The sequence below is a fragment of the Pelophylax lessonae genome (genome assembly GCF_965119305.1).
Source record: "Pelophylax lessonae genome assembly, chromosome: 1".
NCBI classification, from domain to species: Eukaryota; Metazoa; Chordata; class Amphibia; order Anura; family Ranidae; genus Pelophylax; species Pelophylax lessonae.
The window spans coordinates 690,899,542-690,927,375 of NC_138768.1; the positions used below are offsets into that span (position 1 = coordinate 690,899,542).

At 39.3% G+C, this 27,834-nt stretch overlaps 1 protein-coding gene across 1 annotated transcript in view; it reads right to left on the minus strand.

The window, feature by feature from the left end:
• Positions 1 to 696: 696 nt before the first annotated feature.
• The window catches only part of SPOCK3 (SPARC (osteonectin), cwcv and kazal like domains proteoglycan 3), a 473,026-nt gene continuing 445,888 nt past the window's right edge, over positions 697 to 27,834 (minus strand). Inside the window, exons 8-10 of the mRNA XM_082253008.1 lie at positions 22,247 to 22,309; positions 2,870 to 3,007; positions 697 to 1,102 (exon numbers count right to left, since the gene is read on the minus strand). Of these exons, the coding sequence (XP_082109134.1) occupies positions 939 to 1,102; positions 2,870 to 3,007; positions 22,247 to 22,309 (365 nt within the window). The 3' untranslated portion in view covers positions 697 to 938. The remainder of the gene's footprint in view (positions 1,103 to 2,869; positions 3,008 to 22,246; positions 22,310 to 27,834) is intronic.

Genomic DNA, 27,834 nt, shown 5'->3' on the forward strand with positions numbered 1-27,834 from the left:
CACCTACTACAATCATTGCTAATTTGCATAACTAAAATTATAACATATAAAAATGAGAAAACAAAATGAAATCCAAAAGCTCAAACTGCTTAGACCCGAACAGTAAGTTTAAAATGTAATATTAACCTGTGTTTACTTAACCACTGCTCTTGTTGTGGAACCTGTGGATCATTATTTCAATTTAGTAGGGATGTCATGGAAAAATGCAAGAAAGGCTTTTATTATACATGGAACAGAACTAGTGGCTAACTGCATATGACAATACTTTTACATATTGTAGCATATTCTTGATTATATGACTGGTGCTGATTACCTGCTCAAGTAAACAGTTTTCAAAGAAGAATTGTGTTGGCTAGATTATACTTATCATCATGCTGCTCTGCTAATAACAAAACTCATACAATGCTTCTAAAATAATAATAACAAAAAGCTAACATAATAGGACAACAAATCTAAAAGCCCACTAAACAATAAACAAACACATTTCTGCATAATTTGAGAAAATAAATGTAAACAAAAATAAGGAAAATTTTATTTGCCAGAGTTTTTTCACTAACATAAGTTCTTACTTTCTTTTAGTACTCATTTGCCAGTAAGGAAACGCACAGGCGTCTTGGCAACGGCCACTACCTTTACACTTTGTTGAATTATGTTTTCTTCAACTGATGTGCAGGTTGTTTTATTTTCTTTTGATTATACTTCCGATGCATTTTTCTTCTTGCCAAAAGCATAGAAAAGCTCAAAAGCACATAAATGACTCTGAAACATAAGTCTATGACTCCAGCTTTTATAACTGATATGATCATACAAAATATACATGTTTAGTTTTCTTTTCAAATCCTTTTTTTCTTGGTGGCGATGTGAGTAAAAGGTATTTCCTAGGGGATGTCTTTTTCTTTGTAGACATGAAAAATAGAATTATCTTGCATTATACTATGTCAAATATATCCATCTTCATCTTCTTCATCATCATCGCCTCCTTCATCCTCGTCATCATCTTCAATCTCATCTTCGTCATTCATCATTTCATCGTCGTCTTCATCATCAGACCAGTCATGAAAGTCTCCACTTCCAAAATCCCCTGATGTGTCTGAATCACTGCCTGCCATAACATATTAATAAATAGTTAAAAACAGGCCATCAAAGTATTTGTTTTATATCCAAAATTCACAATCATGACAGTTTTTCTTAATATCTTTTTTAGATAAAACAAGAATTTAAAACAATGCTTTATGGAGTTTTGGTACCAGTGGGAAATTAAATTGGGGCCTGACCGTTGCAAAGAGTTAGAGTACACCATTCCAAAAAAATAGATTATAATTATATATTGAGTCTAGGGGACTCAAAATGTAAATTCATTCTTTTTTCTTCCTCCCCCACTCAGTATTAAAATAAAAGGTGTGAAAGGTCAAACTTCCCCTTTGCATACCCCAGCACTGCCATCTGTTTCCTTCTCTGCAGCCAACAGCTAGACCTCTTCTGGTTTGAATAATGGCCAGCATTGTTCAACCCATTTCCTGTAAGCCCAGGCTGTCATGGACACGCCCCCTAGGGGTGCATCATTTCATGACCTAGGCTCAAAGTACTCTGGTACTGAGCAGCACTCACTTGTTCTTATGTAAACAATGCTTAGTTCAGGAGGAACGACTGCCAATTGGTGGAATTGTAAGAAAACAAGAAGGATCCATGACATCATTATTATTATACAGGATTTATTATACAGGATTTATAAAGTTCCAACAGTTTGTTCAGCGCTTTACAATATGAGGGAAGACAATACAGTTGCAATACAATTCAATACAGGAGGAATCATGGGGCTGGCCTGGGTACTGCAGGAATGAAGGTATATACTGTATATATAACTTTTTTTTGGCAGGACTTTAAGGAGGGAAGGGAGATGGGGGAAAGATAAGCTAGAGTTCTGCGTTAACTACCCATGTGCTTCTTACAGTATATCTCATTAGGACTGCAACATTGCTATCATTACTGGCTCTGTTTTTTTACCCACTTTTGGGTGTTGCTACTCATATTTACTCGTGTTGCATTATAAAAAAAAGGTCACCCCACAAATGTCATGGTAGGTGTATAGACCCCGAAAAGGCTTGCTACCAGAATCCACAAGACACAAAATAAACCATGATATAATTTTTCCAGCATTTGTTTAGTAAAAACTAATTTTTAGTTTAATTCTTGTGTTCACATCAAATCAGATTCATAGAAAAACAAAGATGAGAGACTGCTTATCAGCTTGGTTGAGGTTTTTAATTGAACACAGGACAGGGAGAAAAATGTTTTCCTAGTAAATCAGTTCCTTTCATATGCATAAAAAAGGAAAAAATATTAACATAAGTCTAAGCATTCACACTTTAAGTGGCTGTAACCCCTTACACATACCCAGTGAAGTGACTGGCCTAAAGTGATACACAGAAATTAAACAAATCCTCCTACATAGGTTACGTTTGGTTATCTGCATTCTTCTCTTCTCTACAGCCATTCAAAGTGCTGAATTTATAAGGCTTGTCTAAGCTGTCAGAAAAAAGGCAGAAAAAAGGAGATGGAGAGCTGAAGTTACACTCTGCAGAGCACAGTAATGAGAGCTCTGAGAGCTGATTGGAGAGAAGGGACACATCTCCCTTCACACAGCACACAGGAACATAGCTGAGGCCGTCAAAACAGCTGGGGATCCCTTCATGTCACTTTTTTTCTCTTGGTTCACACTAAAGAGGGATATGTTTTGCTCATATTTTGTGTCTAAGGGTTTAAACCACTTTAAATATATTAGTAGTATCTGGATAGGTAAAGTTTTTTTTTCTTTTTTGTAGCACAGTATTGTCAGCTAACTCATCTTAGTGAACAAAAAGATAATTACCACATTCCACTGAGCCCACTTTCCTGGATCCTGTCACTTCATTTCCATATCTGTCAACGCACCAGCACTGACCAATGCTTGCATGACACTGAGCTGGTTTATAATAGCCATCCTCATCGCAAGCTGGAATGTAGTGTCCTTTAGAAACAAAACATTTGTAATATATAGCATTACCAAAATTAATCTTGATTTTTTTTTGCAAATTGACAAGGTTGAATTTAGAGACATGTAATACAGTTGTATATCAGCAAAGATTGCTACATTATTATAGTACTACATTCAAAATGAAACATTTTGCTTTATTAATGTTTAGGCAATCTTTTAGAAAGGCCAACATTGTACACAGGCTTGGAAATACAGGAATGGAAAATCGTTACTGTTCTGTGTTTTACTTCCCTAAATGCCCCACCCCACTCTAAACTCAGACATATACAGATAAAAATGTGGTGGTTCAGCAGGAACCACCCCAATTTAGATCCATTTATGAGCAGGATGGTTATACCGAAGCCGATCTATTGATCACTTCAGTGTACTTCAGTACAACCAGCCTTTCGGGGGGATTTGTTGTACGATTACTGCCACTGGATTTAGCTGGCAGCAATAATCATAGTGTTATTAATGTGTTGATAAGGGAATGAAGCAATTTTCTTTTCTTCAATCCATAGTGGAGCAGCGCCACTAACTGAAAAATGCTGCCTTCCAACTGCAAGACGCAAAAAAACTTCCGATGAGGAAGGAGATCGGGACATGTAGGCAGGTATTATGGGTGGAACTATACATGAGTGTGCGTACTACAAAAATTATCATTAGAGTTTGTTATAAACCTCCCACTGTTAATGAAGAGGAGGAGACTCGTCTCCTTGCACAGATAGAAAGGGCTGCAAGGGTTGGGACAGTGATAATAATAGGGGATTTTACCTACCTGGAGATTGACTAAAGTAATGGCACTGCAGGAACTGTTAAAGGGCTAAAAAGTAGAAATCTATTACAAGATACATTTATGGTACAGTTCATAGAGGCCCCGACTAGGAATGAGGCTCTGTTTGACCTGGTAATCTCAAACTATACAGAGCTTATTACGAATATTCATGTAAAAGAACATCTAGGTAGCAGTGACCATAACATGATTTCATTTAATGTTAGCTGTAAGCAACAAGCTCATACTGGAATTATAATAAAACATGTAACATTAAAGGAGCAAATTTTCCAAGGATGGGGGCTGCTTTCCAATATTTAGACTGGGAGGGAATATTGGCACCGATGAACACAGAACAGAAAGGGGAGTTCTTTAAAAAGACTGTATGTGAACTTACTTCAAAGTATATTCCCATGGGCAATACGTTTAAAAGGCTAAAAATAAAATCTATGTGGCTCACGGCCAAAGTTAAAAATACTATAAATAACAGGAAAAGAGCTTTTAAAAAAGTATAAAATTGAAGGAACACTATCATTGTTTAAATGTTACAAACAATATAACAGAATATGTAAAAAGGAAATAAAGGACGCAAAAACTCAAAACGAATGAAAGATTGAAAAAGATAGTGGGACAAACCCCAAAACATTCTTCAAATATATTAATAGTAAAAAAGTCAGGTCTGAGCATTTAGGCCCTTTACAAAATAATCTAGAATGGGTGACTGGGGACAAAGAGAAGGCAGATTTATTAAATAGCTTCTTCAGCTCTGTGTATATAAAGGAGCATGGGGGAGCTCTTGTCCATAACGGGGCTGGTATTGACATAGCCACAAATTATCCACAATGGCTAAAAAGTGATATGGTCCAGAAATATTTAGACAGAATAAAGATGGATAAAGCCTCTTGACCAGATGGCATACACCTACAGATCCTAAAATAATTCAGCTCTGTTATTTCAAAGCCATTGTTTCTAGTTTCTAGGGACTCTTTAATGACTGAAATATTACCACTAGATTGGCATAAGGCAAACGTGGTGCTTATATTTAAAAAGGGATCAACGTCTTTACCAAGTAACAATAGACTTATTAGTTTAACTTCTATAGTGGGGAAGATACTGATGATTTAAAAAAAAGACCACATAGATAAGTTCCTGCTGGGAAAAAAAAATATTTTAAGCAACAGACAGCATGAATTCATGAAAGACAGAAGTTGTCAGACAAATCTGATATCTTTTTATGAGGAGGTAAGTAAAACCTTGGACAAAGAGGTGGCTGTGGACATGGTATACTTGGATTTTGCAAAAGTATTTGACACAGTTACCCACACATGGCTAATGTGTAAAGTTAGGTCTACAGGTTTGGAGAAATCTGTTTGTAAATGGATAGAAAATTAAAAGACCGTATTCAGAGAGTAGTGGTTAATGATTCATACCCGTAATGGTCTAAGGTTATCAGTGGTGTACCCCAAGGTTAACTGTCTGGGGTAGACCACTATAAATATAGGGTCTGGGATTAAAAGTACCATTTCAGTGTTCGCAGATGACACCAAGTTATGCGGTGAAATAATGTCCTTACAGGATGTCTCCAACTTTTTTTTAATTGAGCAATGATGTGGCAAATGAGGTTGATGAATGTAAAGTTATGCACTTAGGAGCTAAGAATGTACATTTATCATACATACTAGGGGAAGTACAACTGGGGGGTGAAGAAGGAGAAGGATCTGGGGGTTTTGGTAGATCATTGGATTAATAATAGCATGCAATGCCAAGCTGTGGTTTTCAAAGCGAGCAAAGTTCTTTCTTGTATTAAGAGAATGGACTCCAGAGAGAGAGAGAGAGAGAGATAATTTTGCCCCTGTAAAAACCAGTAGTAAGACCTCATCTAGAATATGCAGTTCAGTTTTGGGCACCAATTCACAAAAAGGATATTGGGGAACTGGCGAAAGTGCAGAAAAGAGCAACCAAGCTACGAGGAAAGATTACAGAAACTGAATTTATTCTCTCTTGAGAAGAGGAGATTAAGGAGGATATGATCATGACATGTATAAATATATGTATAAAGTGGTCCATATAGTAAACTTGGTGTAGAGTTATTCACTTCAAGGTCATCACCGAGGACAAGCGGACACTCTACTTCTGAAGGAAAAGAGATTTAATCTCCAAATGTGGAAAGGTTTTTTACAGTAAGAGCTGTGGAAATGTGGAATAGACTCCCTCATGAGCTGTTTCTGGCTAGTTTATTAGCTTGCTTTAAAAAAAGGCCCGGAATCTTTCATAAATGTTCATATTATAACTGGATACTAACATTTATAGGTAAAGTTGATCCAGGGAATATCCTATTGCCTCTCGGGAGATCAGGAAGGCATTTTTGCCCCTGCTGGAGCAACTTGGATCACGTTTTTCTGGGGTTTTCTGCCTTTCTCTGGCTCAACTATGGGTATAGGGTTGTGAATATGGATTTGTATAATTTTTTTTATTAGTTTAACTAGATGGACTTGTGTCTTTTTTCAACTTGACTAACTATGTAATTATGTATTCTTTCTGTCCACTAATGCCAGGAAATCCCCTGGCTGGAGCAAAGCCATTTGAAACCTTTGTACTTTGAGAAATTGGTTGAGACTCTTCAAATCCAAAAAACTGGATGATTATCTCCGTTTGGCTTGGAATCGTAAACAGGTATGGATAAAAGCTGAGAACCCCTTCCTGTTCTAGAAGTGGCATGATTAATTCTTTGAACAAACAGGTGACAAGAGAGACCTCCTCCTTTGTGGAAAAAACTGCAAAAGCCCACAAAAAATTCCCCCACCTGAATGAATGGGGACACCTCTCGATATAGAGGGAGACCTGGAATCTGATCTTTGCTGCCTTCAATGACCAAGTTCTTTTGTGGGGCTAAGGCTTCCCTCTGGAGGATGAGCCCTGTAGAAGATAAAAAAGACTGCCTCGAGGAAAGCTTTTAGAAGATAATCTTGCTGACCAGTACTTTCAGCCAAAAATCCTATGCGTGTGAATTGACAAAATTACCAAACGTAAAACCTGCTGAGTGGAACCCTTAAGGGCATCCATAGGAATCAAAGAGCCTGAGGTAACTCTGCTAAGTTTCCACTTATGTCACTCTCACTGGCTGTGGAATACAAGTTCCTAAACAGGTGCTTCAGGCAGCCCTAAGATTCTACCAGACACCAAAAACACTGCTACTGCTTGCTGTATAGCAGCCCCAACTAAAGAAACTGAGCTTTTCAACAATCTCTGTTTCCAGTTGCCAATTTCCTATTTACTGGAACCCTAAAGATGTCAACATCATCCACAGGGCATGTCACATTCTTGTTAAGATAGGAAAACAGCTGCTTCAACTGAGGGCATACCCCACCTCTTAACACACTTTTCCTCCAAAGGATGTAGTGAATAGGGATGATCGAACGGTTCGGGTCCACCATCGGTTCGGCCCGAACATTGGGTGTTCGAGGTTCGGCCGAATTTAGAACTTTTTGCCCAAAAAGTTCGGAATTCGGCAACCAGAACCGCCCAAAATGCAATGCTTCAGGAAATGGGCTTTAAAAGCCCGTGATTGGACCAGAACCATTAGCAAAAGCCAATTGAGGGGGCAGGAGAATGCTAGGAATGTGATTGGAGTGACTAGGGGGTCCCTAGACCAATCATTAGTGAATACGCCCCCCAGTATATAAGATCGCCCCCGCCATATTCCCAGCATTGTTATACTGGACATGGAAGAGAGTGGAAGCAGTTCTGTTAATTTTACTTTAAAAGTGTCATTTAGCTATTTTTAGTGTGAGGAAAGGGATATCTAGTGTAGTTAGAGTGCTCCTTTACACTTAAGTTAGCTTCAAAAATTTAGTTTCTGTAGGGAAAGTGTTAAGTGTCAGGGGACCGTAGTGTAGTGTAGGGTTAACTGACAGTGACTGCTATGGCAGGGTGACAAAACCCTTCCATAGCAGGGTGACCGCTATAGAGAAATGATCATTTCTCTGCTTCGGGACAGGTATGTGGCTTCTCACCAGCAAGCATTTTTTAATGCTGCAGGGGCTGCCACTGCCAGTGCTTTTTTGAGGACATGTTTGATGTCAGACATGACATCTGAATATGTGTATAGGGGGTATATATAGACATATATGTCTGAATATATACCCCTAGACATATATAGGTGTGATAGTAGCAGAAATAAATGCTTGCGCTAATGAAATCATTTACAGTAATATATTTCTGCTACTATCACACCTATATATGTCTAGGGGTATATATTCAGACATATATGCCTATATATACCCCCTATACACATGTTCAGATGTTTTGCCTGCCTCAAAAGAACCCCAAAAAATGCCAAAAAAACGCTAGTGTCAAAAAAAAAATGCCCAGGTGTGTTTTTGCTGGCATTTTTTGGGGGGTTTTGGAGGCAGGCAAAACATCAGAACTTGTGCACAGTACCACTATACACAAGTTCAGATGTTTTGCCTGCCTCAAAAGAACCCCAAAAAATGCCAAAAAAAACGCTAGCGTCAAAAAAAAAATGCCCAGGTGTGTTTTTGCTGGCATTTTTTGGGGGGTTTTGGAGGCAGGCAAAACATCAGAACTTGTGCACAGTACCACTATACACAAGTTCAGATGTTTTTCCTGACTGCAAAGAACCCAAAAAAATGCCTGCTATTAAACCGGCAAGGTGTTACAGCAGAGAAGCCATATTCCTGTGCTTAAAGTTTTCTAATACAAACAATCTTTTTTTTTATGGTTCTGGACATGCTACAGAGCTGAAACTTCACAGGTACACCTTTTAGACCCCCCAGACACAAAATCACACACAAAAAAGTTCTTAAAAATTGTCATTTTTGATAAAAAAGCCAATTATTGAAAAATTTAAAAAAAAAAAAAAAAAGAGATTTTTTGATTTTTACTTTGGATTTAGTATCTGGGGGGTCTAAAAAGTGTACATGTGAAGTTTCAGCTCTGTAGCATGTCCAGAACCCCCCAAAAATTAGCATTTTCTTATAATTTTTATTAGAACAGGAATACGGCTTCTCTACGGCGCTTTTTCTTGCATTTATCGGGCATTTTTGGAGGCAGGCATGACTTTTTTTGGATTTAGTGTCTGGGGGGTCTAAAAAGTGTACCTGTGAAGTTTCAGCTCTGTAGCATGTCCAGAACCAGAAAAAAAGATAATTTTTCAGTAGAGCAGGGATGGTGGGACCCCTCTTTTACACTTATATGATCTTTTTTTGGGGTTCTGGACATGCTACAGAGCTGAAACTTCACAGGTACACCTTTTAGACCCCCCAGACACAAAATCACACAAAAAAAGTTCTTAAAAATTGTCATTTTTGATAAAAAAGCCAATTATTGAAAAATTAAAAAAAAAAAAAAAGAGATTTTTTGATTTTTACTTTGGATTTAGTATCTGGGGGGTCTAAAAGGTGTACATGTGAAGTTTCAGCTCTGTAGCATGTCCAGAACCATAAAAAAAAAAGATCGTTTGTATTAGAAAACTTTAAGCACAGGAATATGGCTTCTCTGCTGTAACACCTTGCCGGTTTAATAGCAGGCATTTTTTTGGGTTCTTTGCAGTCAGGAAAAACATCTGAACTTGTGTATAGTGGTACTGTGCACAAGTTCTGATGTTTTGCCTGCCTCCAAAATCCCCAAAAAATGCCAGCAAAAACACACCTGGGCATTTTTTTTTTTTGACGCTAGCGTTTTTTTTGGCATTTTTTGGGGTTCTTTTGAGGCAGGCAAAACATCTGAACATGTGTATAGGGTGTATATATAGGCATATATGTCTGAATATATACCCCTAGACATATATAGGTGTGATAGTAGCAGAAATATATTACTGTAAATGATTTCATTAGCGCAAGCATTTATTTCTGCTACTATCACACCTATATATGTCTAGGGGTATATATTCAGACATATATGTCTATATATCCCCCCTATACACATGTTCAGATGTTTTGCCTGCCTCAAAAGAACCCCAAAAAATGCCAAAAAAAAACGCTAGCGTCAAAAAAAAAAATGCCCAGGTGTGTTTTTGCTGGCATTTTTTGGGGAATTTTGGAGGCAGGCAAAACATCAGAACTTGTGCACAGTACTACTATACACAAGTTCAGATGTTTTTCCTGACTGCAAAGAACCCAAAAAAATGCCTGCTATTAAACCGGCAAGGTGTTACAGCAGAGAAGCCATATTCCTGTGCTTAAAGTTTTCTAATACAAACGATCTTTTTTTTTCTGGTTCTGGACATGCTACAGAGCTGAAACTTCACATGCACACCTTTTAGACCCCCCAGATACTAAATCCAAAGTAAAAATCAAAAAATCTCTTTTTTTTTTTTTTTTTTAATTTTTCAATAATTGGCTTTTTTATCAAAAATGACAATTTTTAAGAACTTTTTTTGTGTGATTTTGTGTCTGGGGGTCTAAAAGGTGTACCTGTGAAGTTTCAGCTCTGTAGCATGTCCAGAACCAGAAAAAAAGATCATATAGGTGTTAAAGTTAAAGGAGGCTCCCGAACCACATCCCTGTTCTACTGAAAAATTATCTTTTTTTTTTCATGGTTCTGGACATGCTACAGAGCTGAAACTTCACATGCACACCTTTTAGACCCCCCAGATACTAAATCCAAAGTAAAAATCAAAAAAAATCTCTTTTTTTTTTTTTTAATTTTTCAATAATTGGCTTTTTTATCAAAAATGACAATTTTTAAGAACTTTTTTTTGTGTGATTAATAGTTAATGGGGCATGACCCAGAACCCTAGGCACTTTTTAGGGGCATTTATTGGGTTTTAGGGCTTAAAAATGGTGTTTTTTGATTACAGAAGTTCGGGTCCCATTGATTTCAATGGGGTTCTGAAATCCGAACCGAACTTTCGTGAAGTTCGGGTGTTCTGGTCGAACCGAACTTTTCAAAAGTTCGATCATCCCTAGTAGTGAACACTTTTAGGAAGAAATAACACCTTGTCAGTGTGAGCCCCTTCTGCAAACATCCCCTCGTGAGGGTGTAAGAGAAAAGACTGAGAAACTTGCAGTCACCCTATGAACCCAAGATGCCTTCACGGACCCTGATTCAGGAAGTGGTAAATTTAACTATTAAGGAACATCCCAGATAGTGACTTTGCTAAGCCTCTCTGGACCTAAAAACCCTGAGCCTGAGGTTCCTCAGAAACAGGTGACTGGTATGCAGAAACAACTGACCTTTCTGCGTCCAGCTCCACCACATCCCCTATCTGCCCATCATCCACTCAATCCTTTTCCAAAAAAGTAAAGGGGACCAGAGAGGGAGAGTGACTATGCTTCTTAGTACTTTGCATCATAGAGCAAACATACCAGTTAACCTTTTCTCTAAACTCGCCAGAAGCTGACAAATCCTCCATCGTAAGACATATAGACGTTCTGGTTTTAGGCACAAGACCAGACTGGCAAAACACTTCAGATTATCCTGATACCTTTGGCCTTCCTGGGAAAACTGCATCAGCAGGGCAACGTCTAATTTCCACATGACCTGACTGCAACAGCCACATGCTTACCCTCTGCTGAGCTCCCACCCTTAATCTTTTTAGGAGACATCAGACTAAAAAGAAGATTAACAGGACCTGGGTCAAGACAAGCCAGCCCCACTCAACCTAAAAGACTATTTGTGACAGGAGCAATAAATGTGGTATCATGGGGAAACCCCAGCTGCTAGTGTCAATTCCCTAGCAAGAAACTCATATAACCCACAAGCCATCCTGGGCCTACCTCGTGTCCCTGTGTGCCTCCTGTCAATGCTTGCCTGTGCCTCCTGTGCTGTGCCTGTCATCATGTTTAGGCTTAAAAAAAAAAGTTTATCTCAAAAAATAAAGATGGCTGCTCCATTCCACCCTCTCAAATCTGCACCTGCACTGAGGAGGATCCACTGCTGATCTGATTGCCTCGGAAAAAATGGCCACCAAAAAGGCTCCGTCTTAATATGTATACACCATCGGACGATTGCACAAGTGCAGCTGATGTCACCAGGAAAGATAGCAGCCATGCAGCCTGAAGGAGACTTTGAAAAGACCAAAAATGCAGCAAGAGTGTACATGCCTCCCCTCCCCCTAGAGGGGCAACAAATAAACACACACACAAACATCTGGAGGCACACAGCCAGCCCTAGCAGGAAAACAGTGAGAACATCAGCTCAATATCAATTGCCCCATATTGGGGGGAAAAGGAAAAAAGGCACACATACATTTAAAAGGAATGCAAAGATCCAATCATCCATCCCCTTCTTGGGGTCCCCTGCCCTAGACCTGTACAGCACCCTATTGGAAATGCCTTGGTCAGTCATTACTGCACAGGGTTCCCTATACGCATGGTCCAGCGCCAAATGGTGGCGTTAGAAACAATTCCTAAAGGTCGACCTCTTCCACCACAGCAGAGACCAGGTGCTATTTATCCGAGCATTTAACCAAAGGAATGGATCCAGAAAGCACCAAAACTCTTGATCCCTACTGGAACCATTTCAGCACATTACAGTGTTTGTGCAGAGAGCTGCACACCTGTAAGCATCACCTTCAGACGCTGGCAAAAAAACTGAAGTACTTCCTGTATGGGAGGAATAATGTGGGGAGGACTTTTTGTCTGCTCTGTGTTCAGAGATGTGCAATATGTATATATATATATATATATATATATATATATGTATATATATATATATATATATATATATATATTATCTTTACCTTGCATGTGATTGGGTAATCTTGCAAAGTGAAGTTTTACCACAATCGCTAGGTTGAGGGAAAATTAAATTCTTGCGAACTGAACAGCCTACCTGGCTTTAGCAAAACAAACCCATTTTATTTAATTAATTTCAATACATAGAAACAAAGAAAATAGGATGCCAGACAGAAGAAATCTCTTTAGCTACTGATTTGTCACAGAGAAGTTGGTAATATGCAATAAACTGAACTTTTGGTATCAATTAGCTTCAGGTCCATAAAGCAGACCTTGTAAAAAACACGGATGCAAGCAGACACCTGGAAGTCAGAAACAAGCTACTAATAGTATGAGGTACCTAAATACCCAAAATGTGTAAAATGATCAAGGCCAGCAAAAAGGCAATGGGCCAGGAAGTAAAATGGATAGAAACAACAAATGTAGACATTTGATTGAGTTATACTTTAACCTCTTTGAGCTGAGCCCATGCAAATATGTGGCCTCCCGCTGGCCGGGCCTTGGCGCTAGCCTGCCACATATTTGTGTGCAATAGTGCTGATAGAGCTGCGCTGAGAGTTACCAGCAGCTAACGGAAAGCTACCGTTTGCTACTTGCGATCGGGAGCTTTCTAATCATGTGCCTGCCGCCAATCATGGTGATCAAATGACCATAAGCCCACCCCACCCTGCCTCCCAGCATTCTGAAAATCCCTTAAAGGTCTGGCAGGTGCCGACTGTAAGAGGTTAATGCTGAGTAGACTACTGGTGGATCCAAATTTCCCCCACAAGTGTATCAACAAAACTACATGAATATCACCATAGGGGAAAGCCAAACCCAGGCGGATCACCTCAACACTATCAAGAAGAGTAGGAAAAAGCTTTGGGTTCAGTTGAAAATGAGTCTGACCCAAGCCCAGCCTGTTCAGTTTGGTGAATGGGTGAACAAACTGGTCAAATTTGGCAGTAGTATATTTACAACTTGTAAACAACAGAAATTGTAAACAAGCTGACAAGGATCCTGGGTGAGGTTATTGATCAAACATATTTGGTCAATGATGTCACTCAGGTTCCCCTGCACTGTGTTTACATTCCACAGCCCTGGGGAGATGCCATCTGTGATGGGAGTAACATTGGTACAGCAATATCATGGCAGGTCTCAACAATGTAAACCCACCACCCGCTGCCACAACAATGCTGCCCTGCTGCTACTCCCATCACAAATGACAGCTCCTTAACATTGCTGGAATGTAAACATTGTGCTGTAAAGACACCATGATTGACGTGGTTCCACATTGCTGGACGACGTAATTGATATTATATTTAAATCAAGGGACATTATTTTTTTCTGTGGTGTATGTGGTTTTATTTACAATTTACTTATTTTGTGAATGAGTAACAAGGGGTATGGACCCCATACTCATTTATATGGGGGATCTAGATTTCTGGGAATTCCAGATAGCTTGTTTCTAGTAAATAAAACATCCACATCTTGAAAATGTTCTTTAAAAAAATAAACAATATCCCCCAATGTAAATCCAACATCAACCGTTTTGTCGAATTATGTAGATCCACGCCAAGTATGATGATCCACGCGAAGTATGCAATGTAGACCAATATGGCAACCTGCTGCCACAAATATGCTGCCCACTGCTACTCCCATAATAAATGATAGCTCCCTCTCACTGTTGAGGTAACTCACAGGTCCCTGGCTGCCATTTGCAAACAAAAAAGGGGTTGATATACTAAAGGCAATTAGACTGTTCCCTTTGGAAGATAAGTCACACTTTGCAAAGAAATTTTCCTCAGAGCTTAGTGAATGTTGTGAACTTTCACTTTGCAAATAATACTCAATCACATGCAAGTAGAATAAAAACAAAATACTAGCATAATATTGAAAACACTTTTGGATTTTTAGTGCTGCCCTTAATAAGATTAGGCTCCCATAGACCTCAGTGAGGTTCAACCCGTTGTTTGGGTTTAGTAGATTTTTTCCCTGGGTTTGCCAAACTTACTGCAAACTGATGCTGGTTCCCCCATCATTAAAGAAGAGGAAATCATTACTCTACATAGGGATTGTGTGACAGAGATTCAGATTACCCACTTGACGACTGAGCGCCGCAAATATACTGTGGCAGGCTGGCTTGGCTGCGCAAATCAACGTATTGGTGTGTCGGTTTACGGGAGTGGTGCTGGAGGGCAAGTGTCTGCCGCTGGCACCGCGCTCCCGCCCCCACTAGGCATCGGGAATGCCGATCCATGGGATATTGTTTTTTTTTCTGAATTGCCGCTCTTTTTTTTTTATAGCGCAAAAAATAGAAATCACACAGGTGATCAAATACCACCAAAAGAAAGCTCTATTTGTGGGAAAAAAAGGACATCAATTTTCTTTTGGTACAGCGCGCAATTGTCCGTTAAAGTAGCACAATGCACAATTGCAAAAAATGGCCTGGTCATTAAGGGGGCAAATCCTTCCGGTCCAGAACTGGTTAAGAGAGTCACAATCATAACGTTTTCTGGACCTAAATATTTGAAATGTTCCTAAAACTTGTTGGATTCTTTCTTGCTTAAGCTCTTTGAATTCTGAGAAAGCATTTTTACAAAACCAACCATTTAACTGACCACTACCGAGGTTGCGGTCAGTTATGAAAGCTATATCATCCACCTTATGAAGGACACGTAAAATAATGTCAGATGACATAAAGATCATGCAGTGAATACATCTAAGTTCTTTGCCATCCAGTTTAGTGTTAAACTACAGTGTTTCCAATGCCCTTCTGTGCTATCTTCAATGATGACAAGAATAAGGTGCTGAAGAGCAATACGAAAGGCACGCATTTGGGGTTTGAAGACTATCTGGAAGATCTTGAAATATTTGGTTGCAATTTCACACAATGAAAGGCATGAAACCAAAATTAAAAGATCCACAGAAAGAGGAAAAGCAAGTTAACAATAGCTTCAATCAGCCAATTATTCTGTTACTTGGGTAGCTATGTTAGTAAAGGCGAAAGTGTCACTGATGTCACAGTAACTTTTGCCCAGCGACAAGCAGCCTCGAGAATATGTCAGCTTGGCAGAAAGAATAAAGAGAAAATGGGTTTGGGACATAGGATAATACAGAAAAAATCAAACTACAGACGTTTATCAACATATTGCTTCAGCTGAACCAGTAATTGAAATCAGAAGTTGTCTTTAGTGCTGACTTATGGATTGAGCATAATAAAGCAGCTACACGTCAAAAATGTTCAAAGAATGAAGACTTGATTCACAGTAGAATGCGCACATATTTGCACGCTCCATTTTTGACAGCCCAATTTCAAAGGTCTGCCAAACGCATGGGCGTGCATTAAAAACAAGGCAGGCGCTAATTTTAAAAATCGCGCCGCACTAAACCACATGATATTGCACCACATGTGCTAGATGCGTTCAGGGTGCAATTAATGATTAATGGCACCCACGCACATCCAGCTAAGGCAGTATGTTCCAGCCTGCATACTGGTGTGAGCAGGCCCTTAAAGTAGCCATCAGAAACCTGTACCTTATAAGTTAAAGACAGGTACAAAAAGATGGATGGAAAAACAGTAATAGTTCAAACATGAATCACACAGGAAGGAGATCCACGATTCAGTGTGGTGCGGTTTTCAGCCCATTCATTTTATTGGGCCAAACTTGCACTGGTTCACACAAAATGCACTACATGCACTACTTTTCAAAAATGCACCTCACCAAATCACATGGTACTGCGGTATATGCGATCTGGTGCAAGGAAATACACTGTTTTTTCGATCTGCATTTGGCCCGTAGATAAGAATACATTGACACCTGAAGCAGATCGCACAGAATATGTGCTTTGAGCGTGGCGTGCGAAATGCGCACGGAGCTTACCTTTCCCACGCTGCATTCTGGTGTGAACCGGCCCCTAAAAAACTATAGGGTGTGGAGTAGTAGTAGAGTGTTTTACCATGTTTAAATTATATCTTTAGGTGCCTAACTTATTAAAAAAAACGGAATTTTTGTAAAATCTTACCGTAAAATTCCTTTCTCTGAGTCCTCCGACAGTCGCCGCCCCTTCCCAAGTCTTCACCAATGGGTATTGACCTTTGCTCCGCAGGAGTAGCTAGGCCTAGCTACTCCTGCGGAGCAAAGGTCAATACCCATTGGTGAAGACTTGGGAAGGGGCGGCGACTGTCGGAGGACGTAAGAGAAAGTAAGTTTTAGGGACAACTCAGATAATTTTTTAGCATTTATGCATTTTTTAAAATATGGTGTAGATAGAGGCTTTGCAGCTGCACTATGCCACACAGTGAAGTAAAAAGGAAAAGACAAATTTGAAAATACAACTGACTAAAAAAAGAACAGTTCATATGTATGTAAAGTTTAAAACTTCAAATAAAAATTAATATTTACCAAAAACGATCATGCTTTCAGAAATGTATCACTATTTTGTCTCACATCTTATGCAAATCAACTAAAAAAAACAAACCTTTTCGCTTTTTAGTAGAGTCTTGTCAAATCTGATAAACTACAAGTTAACTGTTTTCCTGTCAATCTATAAAGTTGGGTTCCCATAGTAAGGCGCTAATGAATTCTTAAAAAATTAAGTAAATTAAATGCAGTGTTTTTTTTTTTTCTGAAATAGCCTAAGAAATTTAGTAATTTATATTCATGTATAATGTTAATTTGCAGCAAATTTTTACAATTAGATGATTTTTTTCTAATTTAAACTCATCGTTATTTACAAAAGCTGATATTATGGAATTGAATGTTTAATGATTCAGACTAAGAATGGCACTGGATTGGCAGATATAATTTCAAAAACAGTAGGAGAAGAAATACTGTCTTATTCTCAAATAAGTAGGCTGAGTAACTGGCCTGCCATGATACCCACTCAATGTTGATAATGTAACATAGTTGGTGACATAATCCTTTCCTCCATTTCAAAGCACAGGAAATAGTTCTTTCTCCACCCAGGAAAGTTTACAATGTTTCAAAAGCTCCCTATGTAGCCATAGGCATCTCTGACTTCTTGAAGAGTTTTTTACCACACATGTGATTCCAAATACCCAGCTCTGCAGGCTGTGCTGTACATTACTTACTCCTGACAACTACAATCTGTAAACTGCAATATATGCCACATAACCCCGACCACTGGGATTTGTAAAATGTGCTTTAAGTTACATAAACCAAACCCCTCCACCCTGGAAGCTATGCTGTACCAAATATACTTTTGGGCAACGTACTTTATACAATATGTTGTATGTAAACTATTTTTGACAATGAACTTTGTACACCGTGCTGGACATTACATACTCTGGATTCCTTCACTCTGTAAGCTGTCCTTAAATGACATACTACTAGGTCCTAATAGGGCTAGTCATCCACTGCCATTCAATTGGAAGAGAACTCATGCTCCCACTTCTCAGCAATTCGTATCCATTCTTAATCAGCACATGCACATAGAATATATGAATTCTAAAGCCCACTTTACACTACAAAAGTTTTGTGCCCAATGGGCCTCCTGGCTAAGTGATCCCAGGTGTAAGCTTAACGCCCTGTAGAGATAAACCCCTGCACCCTCAACTGCCAGAATGCGTGCCATACTCCCAACAAAGGGTATTACTAATAATCTTGTGTCTTGCTTTATCACTCTGTGATTTATCATATCAGTTGCTGCCATGACATAGCTAATAAACACCTCTTCTAAGCATCTGACTGTTTCCCCACCCTTTTGGGTGCAGATCTGCACACATTTTGTTACTCATGTTTATGATCAAGTTTCCCCCATTGGCATTTGGGTTACATATTTGGTTCTAGTTCTTAATGTATGCAATGCTATCAATCCCACTTGAAGTACCTTTTACACCCTCACCAGGGCGTACTAGTGTTTAGGGTGGCTCATACCACCCAGCTTCTAGAACTGGTATAGAAATGTATCTGCCTGACTATGTGAACACTGTTTTCTAAACTATGTTTAAACTTGATGTACCTCTCCTTTGTCAAACACGTGACTTTTTGAGCTTTGTCCTATGTAACTCTGTTGACCTCAATAAAATGTCATTAAAAAAAAAAAAAATACATACTACTATCAACTGTATTTGGAAATAGAGATGGACCGACCAACCCCCTGTTTGGTTCGCAGCAGAACTCTCAAACAGGGGAAAAATTCTAACCCGAACGGCTAACCCTATTAAAGTCTATGGGAGCTGAACAGGAAAAATTAAAGTGCCCATTTTGAAGGCTTATATGCAAGTAATTGGCCATAAGTGGTATGGGGGTCTGGGTACTGCCAAGGGGGACATGTATTAATGCAAACATTTTTTTTTAAACTATTGTTTTTTTCAGGAGCAGTGATTTTAATGATACTCAAAGTGCAACAATAAAAATGAGAAATCCCCTAAATATAGTATCTGGTGGGTCTCCTTAGTCTACCTGTAAATTGGCGCATCTACAGTATACTGTGTATATAACATGCTGCAGCACAAATGACATTTCTAAAGAAAAAAAACGAGTCAAATCACTTTTAAATTGACTCATGGTTGCAATTGCCAGCACCTGGATATTAAAAAGTAAAAAAAAAAGATAGGAGGATCAAAACAATAAAAGGATATAATGATATAATATTTGGTTCCAATGATAGCCACTGCACTATATTTGAGGTAAATGCTCAAAAAGCAATCCATACAAATCCAAAAAAGGTAGAAAAGCACTCATGGGTCTTGCAGCAGAGATAAATAAAAAACATTGTTTTATTGTTGACATTTTGATGGAGTCGGTCCATCTTTCTACATTAAAATGTCGACAATAAAATGTTGTTGTTTTGATTGCAAGACATTTGAATAGAAAAACGGCTCTGAAATTATTGCACAAAAGCAACATGTAGAATAAAAGAGAAGAGCTCCAGACGTGAGACAGCATAAAAAACATAATTCAAAATAAGAAACAAAAATAAAGTAAAAAATAAAAAATACGTTTAAAAAAAAAAACTGAAAAAAAAAAATAAATAAAAAGATATAGAAAAATATAATTAAAGCGTTTGTTACCCTAAAAAAAAGAAAAAGAAAATTGATCCTGCTCCCTTAAAGCATGTTAAACAGCAAAGTGCTTGTGCTGTGTAAACCCCCCCCCCCCCCAAGTATCACCTATAATACCTGGTTGATGCTGCCTGGTTCTGCCCTCCCCCTGTAAACTGACCATGGTTTATCATGGCTGCTAAGCCCTGACACCGTGGTCAGTTTACATGCTTCCGTCTCGTGACAGTGCCACTCTGCTCCCTGCCCCTTCCCCTCCTGCTGCTATCATAATTGTAATATTTTCATACATTCCCCTGTGTTTAATAATGACATGTGCAGCGTATGTGTTTTTAAAAAATTTGATGATTTCTACCTTATTTCACAGAGCTTCCTGGTGCTTAGGTGATTGCTCGGCTCATTCCTCCTCTTTTCCCCTCCTCCCCGGCTGACATTTGGGGGAGTTATCTGCCTTTGCCGCTGTAGTTGTCAGCCCAGGAGAGGAGAGAGCCTGGGAGGCACTCACAAATAAATTGGAAGCCGTCATATTTTTTATAAAACACATATACTGGGCACACGTCGTTGTTCAACACAGGGGACTGTAAGTTCATAAACAAGTGGCTTTACAACTACTTTAAGCCCCGGTTCACACTATAGCAATGAAAGACATTGCATATGATTCGGAGCACACTGCTCTGAAAATCACATGTGATGTCTGTACGATGCCAATTCAGCCATACAGATTATATGGCTGAATTCGCATCAGATTCGGACACAACACACACAGGACCCTTTTTTGGGTCTGTAGCAGAATCGGATCGCATGGTGGTTCACACCAATGCGATCCGGTTCATGTCCAACTGACAGTTCGCACTGCGATATGCGAACTGATCTGGGGATGTCATTAACTTTGTATTGGCTCCACCAGAGATTTGCCTATGGCAGTGTGAACTGCCTGCGATTTGAATACAATGTGGGAAACTGCAGTGGATTTGCAGGGTTCCCGCATTGCATATATGTGGACTGGCACTAAAGATCAAATAGAAAAGAGAAAAAATTGAGAAATCATAAAAAAGAATAAACAAAAAAAAAAAAAAATAAACAAAACAAAAAAAAGGAAAACCGAAAACAAAAACAAATAAAAAAGAGAAAATGACAATAATGAAAAAACAGAAATTAGCAATCCCAAAGCAACCATAATAAGCAGTAAAAAGACTATCATAATAATGGGGTACCACAAACACTGGTATAAGCGGCCAACTAGGAGATCAGGTAGCAAACATGTTGATGAATGGGATGTAGCTCACAGGGCAAGATTAAACAGAAAGAGTGGTCGGGGGTATAAGAAAACACCAACACACATTATTTTAACCAATATGCTTTTTTGACTTTATATTTTACTACATACTAACATTAGTTTTGTGTAAAATATAATTTCTGTTTAACTAAACTAAAAAATGTAATTTGTGTTTTTTATTCAATGTTTGTTTCATGCATAATGTTAACTCTTACTGAGTTTTTAGTCATCAGTAAGTTGGATCACATTGACACCGGCAATGACATACTATACATGTGATTATTTGCATTTATGAGTTTATAGGACATTTTTAAAGGCATATAAATGCATGTACTGTAATGATTTTAAATGGTATTATTTACACTGTGCTTTTACCTGATTTTAGGTGCATTCAGTTTAGCTTAGTTTAGGGGGAAAAAAACAAAAATCTTAACCCTATCCTTAACCTCCAACCCTTGACGCTAACAAAAACCTTAACTTAATCCTTAAGATTTAGTAAACCCCTGCAAATCTATACTTAGCTCAATGTGTGCAGAAAGTACCAGACCAACTGTTCTGTGAAAAGATCACAGATTTGCTCATGCTACATAAACTGAGCGGACGCAGACCGAGCCTGCTCTGCTGTAAGGGTGGTCAGGTGTGAACAGGCAGCGATCCGCCTACACAGAGAAGGAGAACGGATAACCTTCCATTTTTTTTAGCGGACCAGATTGGATTGGAGGTAGGTGGTTGTAAATTAACACAAGTCCATTTGCACCCGCCAGACCATAAGGATGAATGGGCCGTCTGACTAGGTTTGCCTGAAAAACTGACAGGCAGACCTGATCGGAATGGTCATGTAAAAGGAGCCTTATATCTTGGTGCTGAGAACTAAGTAATTTAAAGGCAACCTTCTCTGCAAGGATGTACGGATCTATACACCCCTGTGAGTGAACATTAGTTAAAGAATAATGCCTCGTTTCCACTGAGCGGATCCGTTCAGGTCGGTTCGGTACAGTACGCTATTTTGAGTGTTTCCATTATGAAAGTGGCCCATACAACCGAACCAAACCACACCATTCCTGGTCCTCCTTCGGATGTAGGGCCATAGGAAATGGTACAGTATGGTTTAGGTGGAGCTACTGGCGTCACACGATACATTCCACTGATTGGCGGACAGGAAAATGTCAATGCTCACGTCAAAACGAAAAGCTCAGTCCAGATAATAGTCCAGACTTGCAGTGGAAACACTCACTTGAATAGGCCGGACCATTATAACCCTTCCAAACTGTACCAACAGGAACCCTTCCGCTCAGTGGAAACGAGGCATAAGTGTACCTTCTAGTATGTATCCTTAATTTCAACTTATACCAGGAGTCATTTAAAGGTCGATTCAAACCAAGTGAAAAACTGGCCTTTTCTATAGTTATTTTGGAAGGAGCATTTTAGATATAAAATAATACCCACTAGAATTATTTTTAAAGACAAAGAATTTACTTACCAAGAAGCTTCTTTAATCCTTGCTGCTTCTGAATATTACTGAGCTCAGTTTGGCAAGGAGGATCTGTGACAAACAAAGGACAAAACAATGTTATTACCAACACATTTTCATTAATGTAAGAGTAAATCACCACAATAAATGTTAAACTCTGCTCCCCCAGGAGCTTATTGCCATAATCTGCAAGTCTGCACGGTATATTTGAACAATATGGCGCACTTGCACAGAAAAACGAAACCTTCCAGTGCTGCAATATCCGCACTTCACTCCATGGGCAGTGCCTCTATCATTAAAAAGTTTTTCCTGGGTTTGCAGTCTATGGCCATCTTGAATTGCTGGCCTAGGATTACAAAACTTAAATGCATATGCTTGATGAGATTGTACACTGTGCTGTGAATGCGCAGCTCAGTGTGTATGCTGACAGGCGGGTAGACTCAGCTAAGACAAAAGAGAAAAACATTGTCCTTTCTGCCATAAAAAATCCTGCATGTCATCACTCTTAAAAAAAAAAAAAAAACGTTTGCCACTTTAATGTAATGTTACTGTAACAGGCGCGCACACGTGCTTGCTGATTGGCCAGAGGGGGAGCCAATCAGCGGGTCTGGGTCCGACGGACGCGATGTCCGCTAGCCACCCTGCGAACACTCTCTATGGAAACAAGGCAAACCGCTGTTCTGTTAGAGTTGAACACAGAGATTCTGTGTTCCTCCTATTTAGAAACACAGTTCTCGGTTTTTATCCAGTGAGTTCAATCCACATACAGTTAGAAAGCACCCACTAAGAGCACACTTTGATCGCCCCTGGTGTTAACCCCTTCCCTGCCAGTGTCATTAGTACAGTGACAGTGCATATTTTTAGCACTGATCACTGTATTATTGTCACTGGTCCCCTCAAAAGTGTCAGTCAGGTGTCCGATCTGTCTGCTGCAATGTCGCAGGCCCATTAAAAATCGCTGATCGCCGCCATTACTATCAAAAAAAAAAATGACGTAAATCTTTCCCCTAGTTGTAGATGCGATAACTTTTGTGCAAACCAATCAACATATGCTTATTGGTATTTTTTTTACCAAAAATATGTGGCAGAATACATTTCGGCCTAAATTGATGAAAACATTTTTTTTATTTTTTTTTTTAAATTGGGAATGTTTATAGCACAAAGAAAAAAAAATATATATTTTTTTTCAGAATTGTAGCTCTTTTTTGTTTATAGAACAAAAAAAAAAAGGTGTTTATATACTACCAAAAAAAGTTCTATTTGTGATCGCAAAAAAAAAGCCTGGTCATAAAGGGGGTAAAACCTTCTGGTCCTTAAGTGGTTAAAGTTTAACTCCACATTTAGATTGTAAGCTCTATTGAGCAGAACCCTTTGATTCCTCTTATGATGAATTGTATTGTGACTGTACTGTCTGCATCCATGTTGTAAAGCGCTGAACAAACTGTTGGTGCTATATAAATCCTGTATAACAATATTAATAAAAATAGTTTGTTAAGAAAAATAACAATTACCTCTATGCACATTGCAAAAATTTTACCCATCGTTGTTGCAGATTCCTACCATTTATATTATACCACCTTAGCAAATCTTAGAGGTCTAATGAGGAAAGCTGTGACATTAGGACAAGCATCTGTGTCTATGCAGCCAGTGCAGCACCTGGAATCTAAATACCGAAAAAAACAGCCCATTCCCGGTATATGGGCATCAGCATCTGTATGAATGAGGCCAAAATGTTACTGTGTAAGATGCCTGAGAAAGTAGCGATGCCTCACCAAAGTAAGAAAAACCCCTCCAGGTTGCCATACTACATTGAATTTGTACATTTACAGAACATTATATTGGCTCTAGACAGGGCTGCTGTTAGAAATCATGGGGCCCCATACAGCTTACCTGACAGGCCCCCTTCCCCTGTTCAAAAGTGACTGAGAACATAGATTTATTAGTCCTTTTTCTGTAGACTCGGCTGCACAGATGAATGAATAGGAAGCGCTCTGAGGCTTCCTACTTATTCACAAACGGAAGCATAGTAAACACAGTCCACTATGCTTCAGTGATGAATGGACACAGGAGTGATTGGTACCCAAGTTGGCACTGCTGTGGGGAAAGAGGCACACAGGAGCCTGGACAGTAGATGGAAGGGGTGCACATGCTAGAATGAATCCTCTGCAATGCAGCCGGATGGGGAAAGAAGAGGAGAAGCTGGCAGCGCTGCAGGGGGAGGCAGAAGAGGATCAATGTTTGCAATAAGACAGTACAGACCTCCTGCTCAACAGGTGCCCAGGCCTCCCTTTTGGCTGATGGGGCCCGGGCCCAGTATAGGAGGGCTGGCTGTACTGCCTTATCAGCGGCCCTGGCTCTAGATGAAAATGGAAAGTTAAAGAAGAACACTAAATGGCAAAATGGCCTGTGTAGCAATTTAACATGCAATATATATGTATATGTATGTATATATATATATATATATATATATATATATATATATATATATATATATATATATATATAAATGTTTTTATTTATTTGGCATAATAGTCCTACAGTCACAATATTTTTTTTTAAACATAACAGGGGGTATATACAGTAACTTACTTTGCAGTAGGGATTGATCGATTATCGAGGGCCAATATGCACTTTCCCTGATATATCGGAATCAGCCCCTGAGGTTATGGATATTACCGATATTTCAGGAAAGTGCTGTACCGGGGTGATGCTTGGAGCTAGAGGCATCACCCTGGTACCGGTGTAACGTTAAAAAACCATACCCCGTGGAGAAACCATACCCTCGTCACTTCCGGGCTGAAACAGCTGAGCAGCGCAGCAGTGCGCATGCTCAGAGCCCCGGATACGTGATTGAACATTAAAGAATTAGACAAGTGCGCATGCTCGGTGGGCATGAAATTCTCACGGCACTGTGTCTAATGTTATACTTGCGGCGCTTACATTAAAACAGCTCATCTGAAACGTAAATCATCTCCGCTCTTCGCCCTGTCACTGCCCTCATCTCCGGTAATAAATATAAAAGCGGCGGTGGGTGTATGAGATGTAAATGTGACGGCGATCGCGGCTCCGTGATCCGCTTTTATATTTATTACCGGAGATGAGGGCAGTGACAGGGCGAAGAGCGGAGATGATTTACGTTTCAGATGAGCTGTTTTAATGTAAGCGCCGCAAGTGTAACTACCGTGAGAAATCCATACCCTCCGTAGCGGAACCGGAAGTGACGAGGGTATGGTTTTCTCACGGGTATGGATTTTTCACAGAACACCGGCATCCATAGCCAACGGTCGGCTGTCTTGTAATGACAACCGATTGTGCCTGGGAAGCCACTTGGCTGTCATTACAAGGAGCAGGAGGGGACCCCCCCCCCTCCCGCCACCTTCCACGGCTTGCCTGGGTCTCCCGTCCCACTGACCTGGACATCCTACCTGCACGGCCGCCGAAGAGAAGACCCGATTAAAGCCGCAATGCGGCTTTAATCAAGTCTCCATGTAAAAAAAAAAACAAAAGTGATGTCATGACATCACTTTCGGGTACTTAACGGCAAATTCAAAAAAATGTTAGCATTCAAAACAGCCAAACTTGGAATTTTGAATGCTTTTGAATGCAGGGGAGGGGTTTGGGGGTCTTTTAGACCCCAAGATCCCTCCACAAGGAGTACCTGTAAAAAAAAAAAAAAATTGAAATGTCCGAAAATATCAGCCAATATCAGCCGATACCGATATCCGATGACCAAAATATTGGTATCGGCAATAAAAAAACAATATCGGTCGATCACTACTTTGCAGGTACCAATCCAATCATGACTTGTACCATATAGGAGACAGTGTGGTGGATTTACTAAAGGCAAACACTCTGCACTAATTTTCTCCAGAGGTTAGTGAATGTGTTAAAGCTATATTCGTTTCCATCATCCAATCATGTGCAAGCAAAAATGCTGTTTTTCTTATTTATCATAAACCTTTTTGAGTATTCTTTATAAAGTGAAGCTTCCCCACCTTAAAAAATAAGAAACAAAGAACTGAAGAAAATAATTGCAACTGCACTTGCAAAGTGCACAATTTATTTGCCTTCAGTAAAGCAACCCCCAAGTATCATTAATCCTGAGCTTGCACAAGCATAAGAAGCAGATATTGTCAGCAATTTTTCAAAGAGCGTGAAATTCCCACCAATCAATGAAGGATTGCTTATGCTGTACTTCTGCTTATATGCTTATACTTCTACTGCATGAGAAATGAGATCTAACAATGTTGGAGGCAGGGTACAAATTCTGAAGACTTTGATGATGAGTGGACAATCTCTGATAAGGAGCAAGAACTCCTTTCCATTGCAGCCTTTATTAGTAAAAGAAACAGTTTTAATATTTGATTCAATGTTTATGTGATGATGTGATTACAAACATAATAACATTATTGGGGGTTATTATTCTAAAAAGTGATCTACTTTTCACTAAGCTCAAAAAACATTTACTTTTTAAAGTTATAAATATTCTCCTTTAGTCAATCATTCCCAAAAATGGCAACCTTCTCTTCAAGGATGTATGGAGCTATACACCCAAGTGAGTGAAGCATTAGATAAAGGATAAGTGTACTTTCTAGTATGCATCTTTTATTGCTTAACCACTTGCCGACAGCACTATAGGTGAATGACGGCTACAGAGCAGTGGCGCGCTCTGTGATCACAGATTGCACTCTCCAATCAGTGGCTCTTTACCCCGATATCAGCTGTGTCCAATCACAGCTGATCATGATGTAAACAAAAGCCGGTAATTTGTATAAGCAAAAAAATCAGCGCTTAACTCTAAATGAGGTGGACCACTCTATCTGCCTTCAGCAATCAATACCTATTGGTCTTAAAGGCTGTAGATTACACAAGAATCCGATGATAAATAAATATATAAATGTGTTTGTGAACTTCTAAAATCAGATGTAATTATCAGAAAAGTCAAAGCATAGGTGATGATAAAATAGTAAAAGAAATGTTCTCAAGTGATGATCCCACAGTAAATGGTCTGCTTAATCCGAATCTCTGTGCTTCTTAAAGAACAAAAGTGTCTGACAGTGAAGAACAAATAGTGTGCAAATAGTGTCTAATCAATATAATGACAGCAGAAAATTAACAAAAATTAGTGTGCGAATAGCAGCAATCAGTGATGATGTCAATACAAACATACATAAGTGTCACCAAACGGACTGAATATCAAAAAGTGCAGCAGTGCTAAACTTAAGGTGCATAAATGTCCACAAAATGGCTTATATAAGTCCAATACGGTAATTAAAGTGCAGTGTAGTATCAGGTATAGCAGTCTAAGTTCTTTTAAGCTAAGAAAGCCTAGTCTACTGGTACGTGGCTGTTCCCAGGAATGCCATATTCACTGTCCAGGAAGTACAGGAGGCTAAAGAAAGGAGAACACTGGTTCTAGCTACACTGGTCTGGTGACACTGTGGCTTGTATAGTGGTGTTCTCAGGATTCTGACAATGTAACTGGTGTGGCGGTGATCAATCACACTGCAACTGGTGCAGCGGTGATTAGGGACACTGTAAGTAGGTTAAAGAAAGGTAAAAAAAGCACTATAACTGGTATGGTATAAATCAGGGAA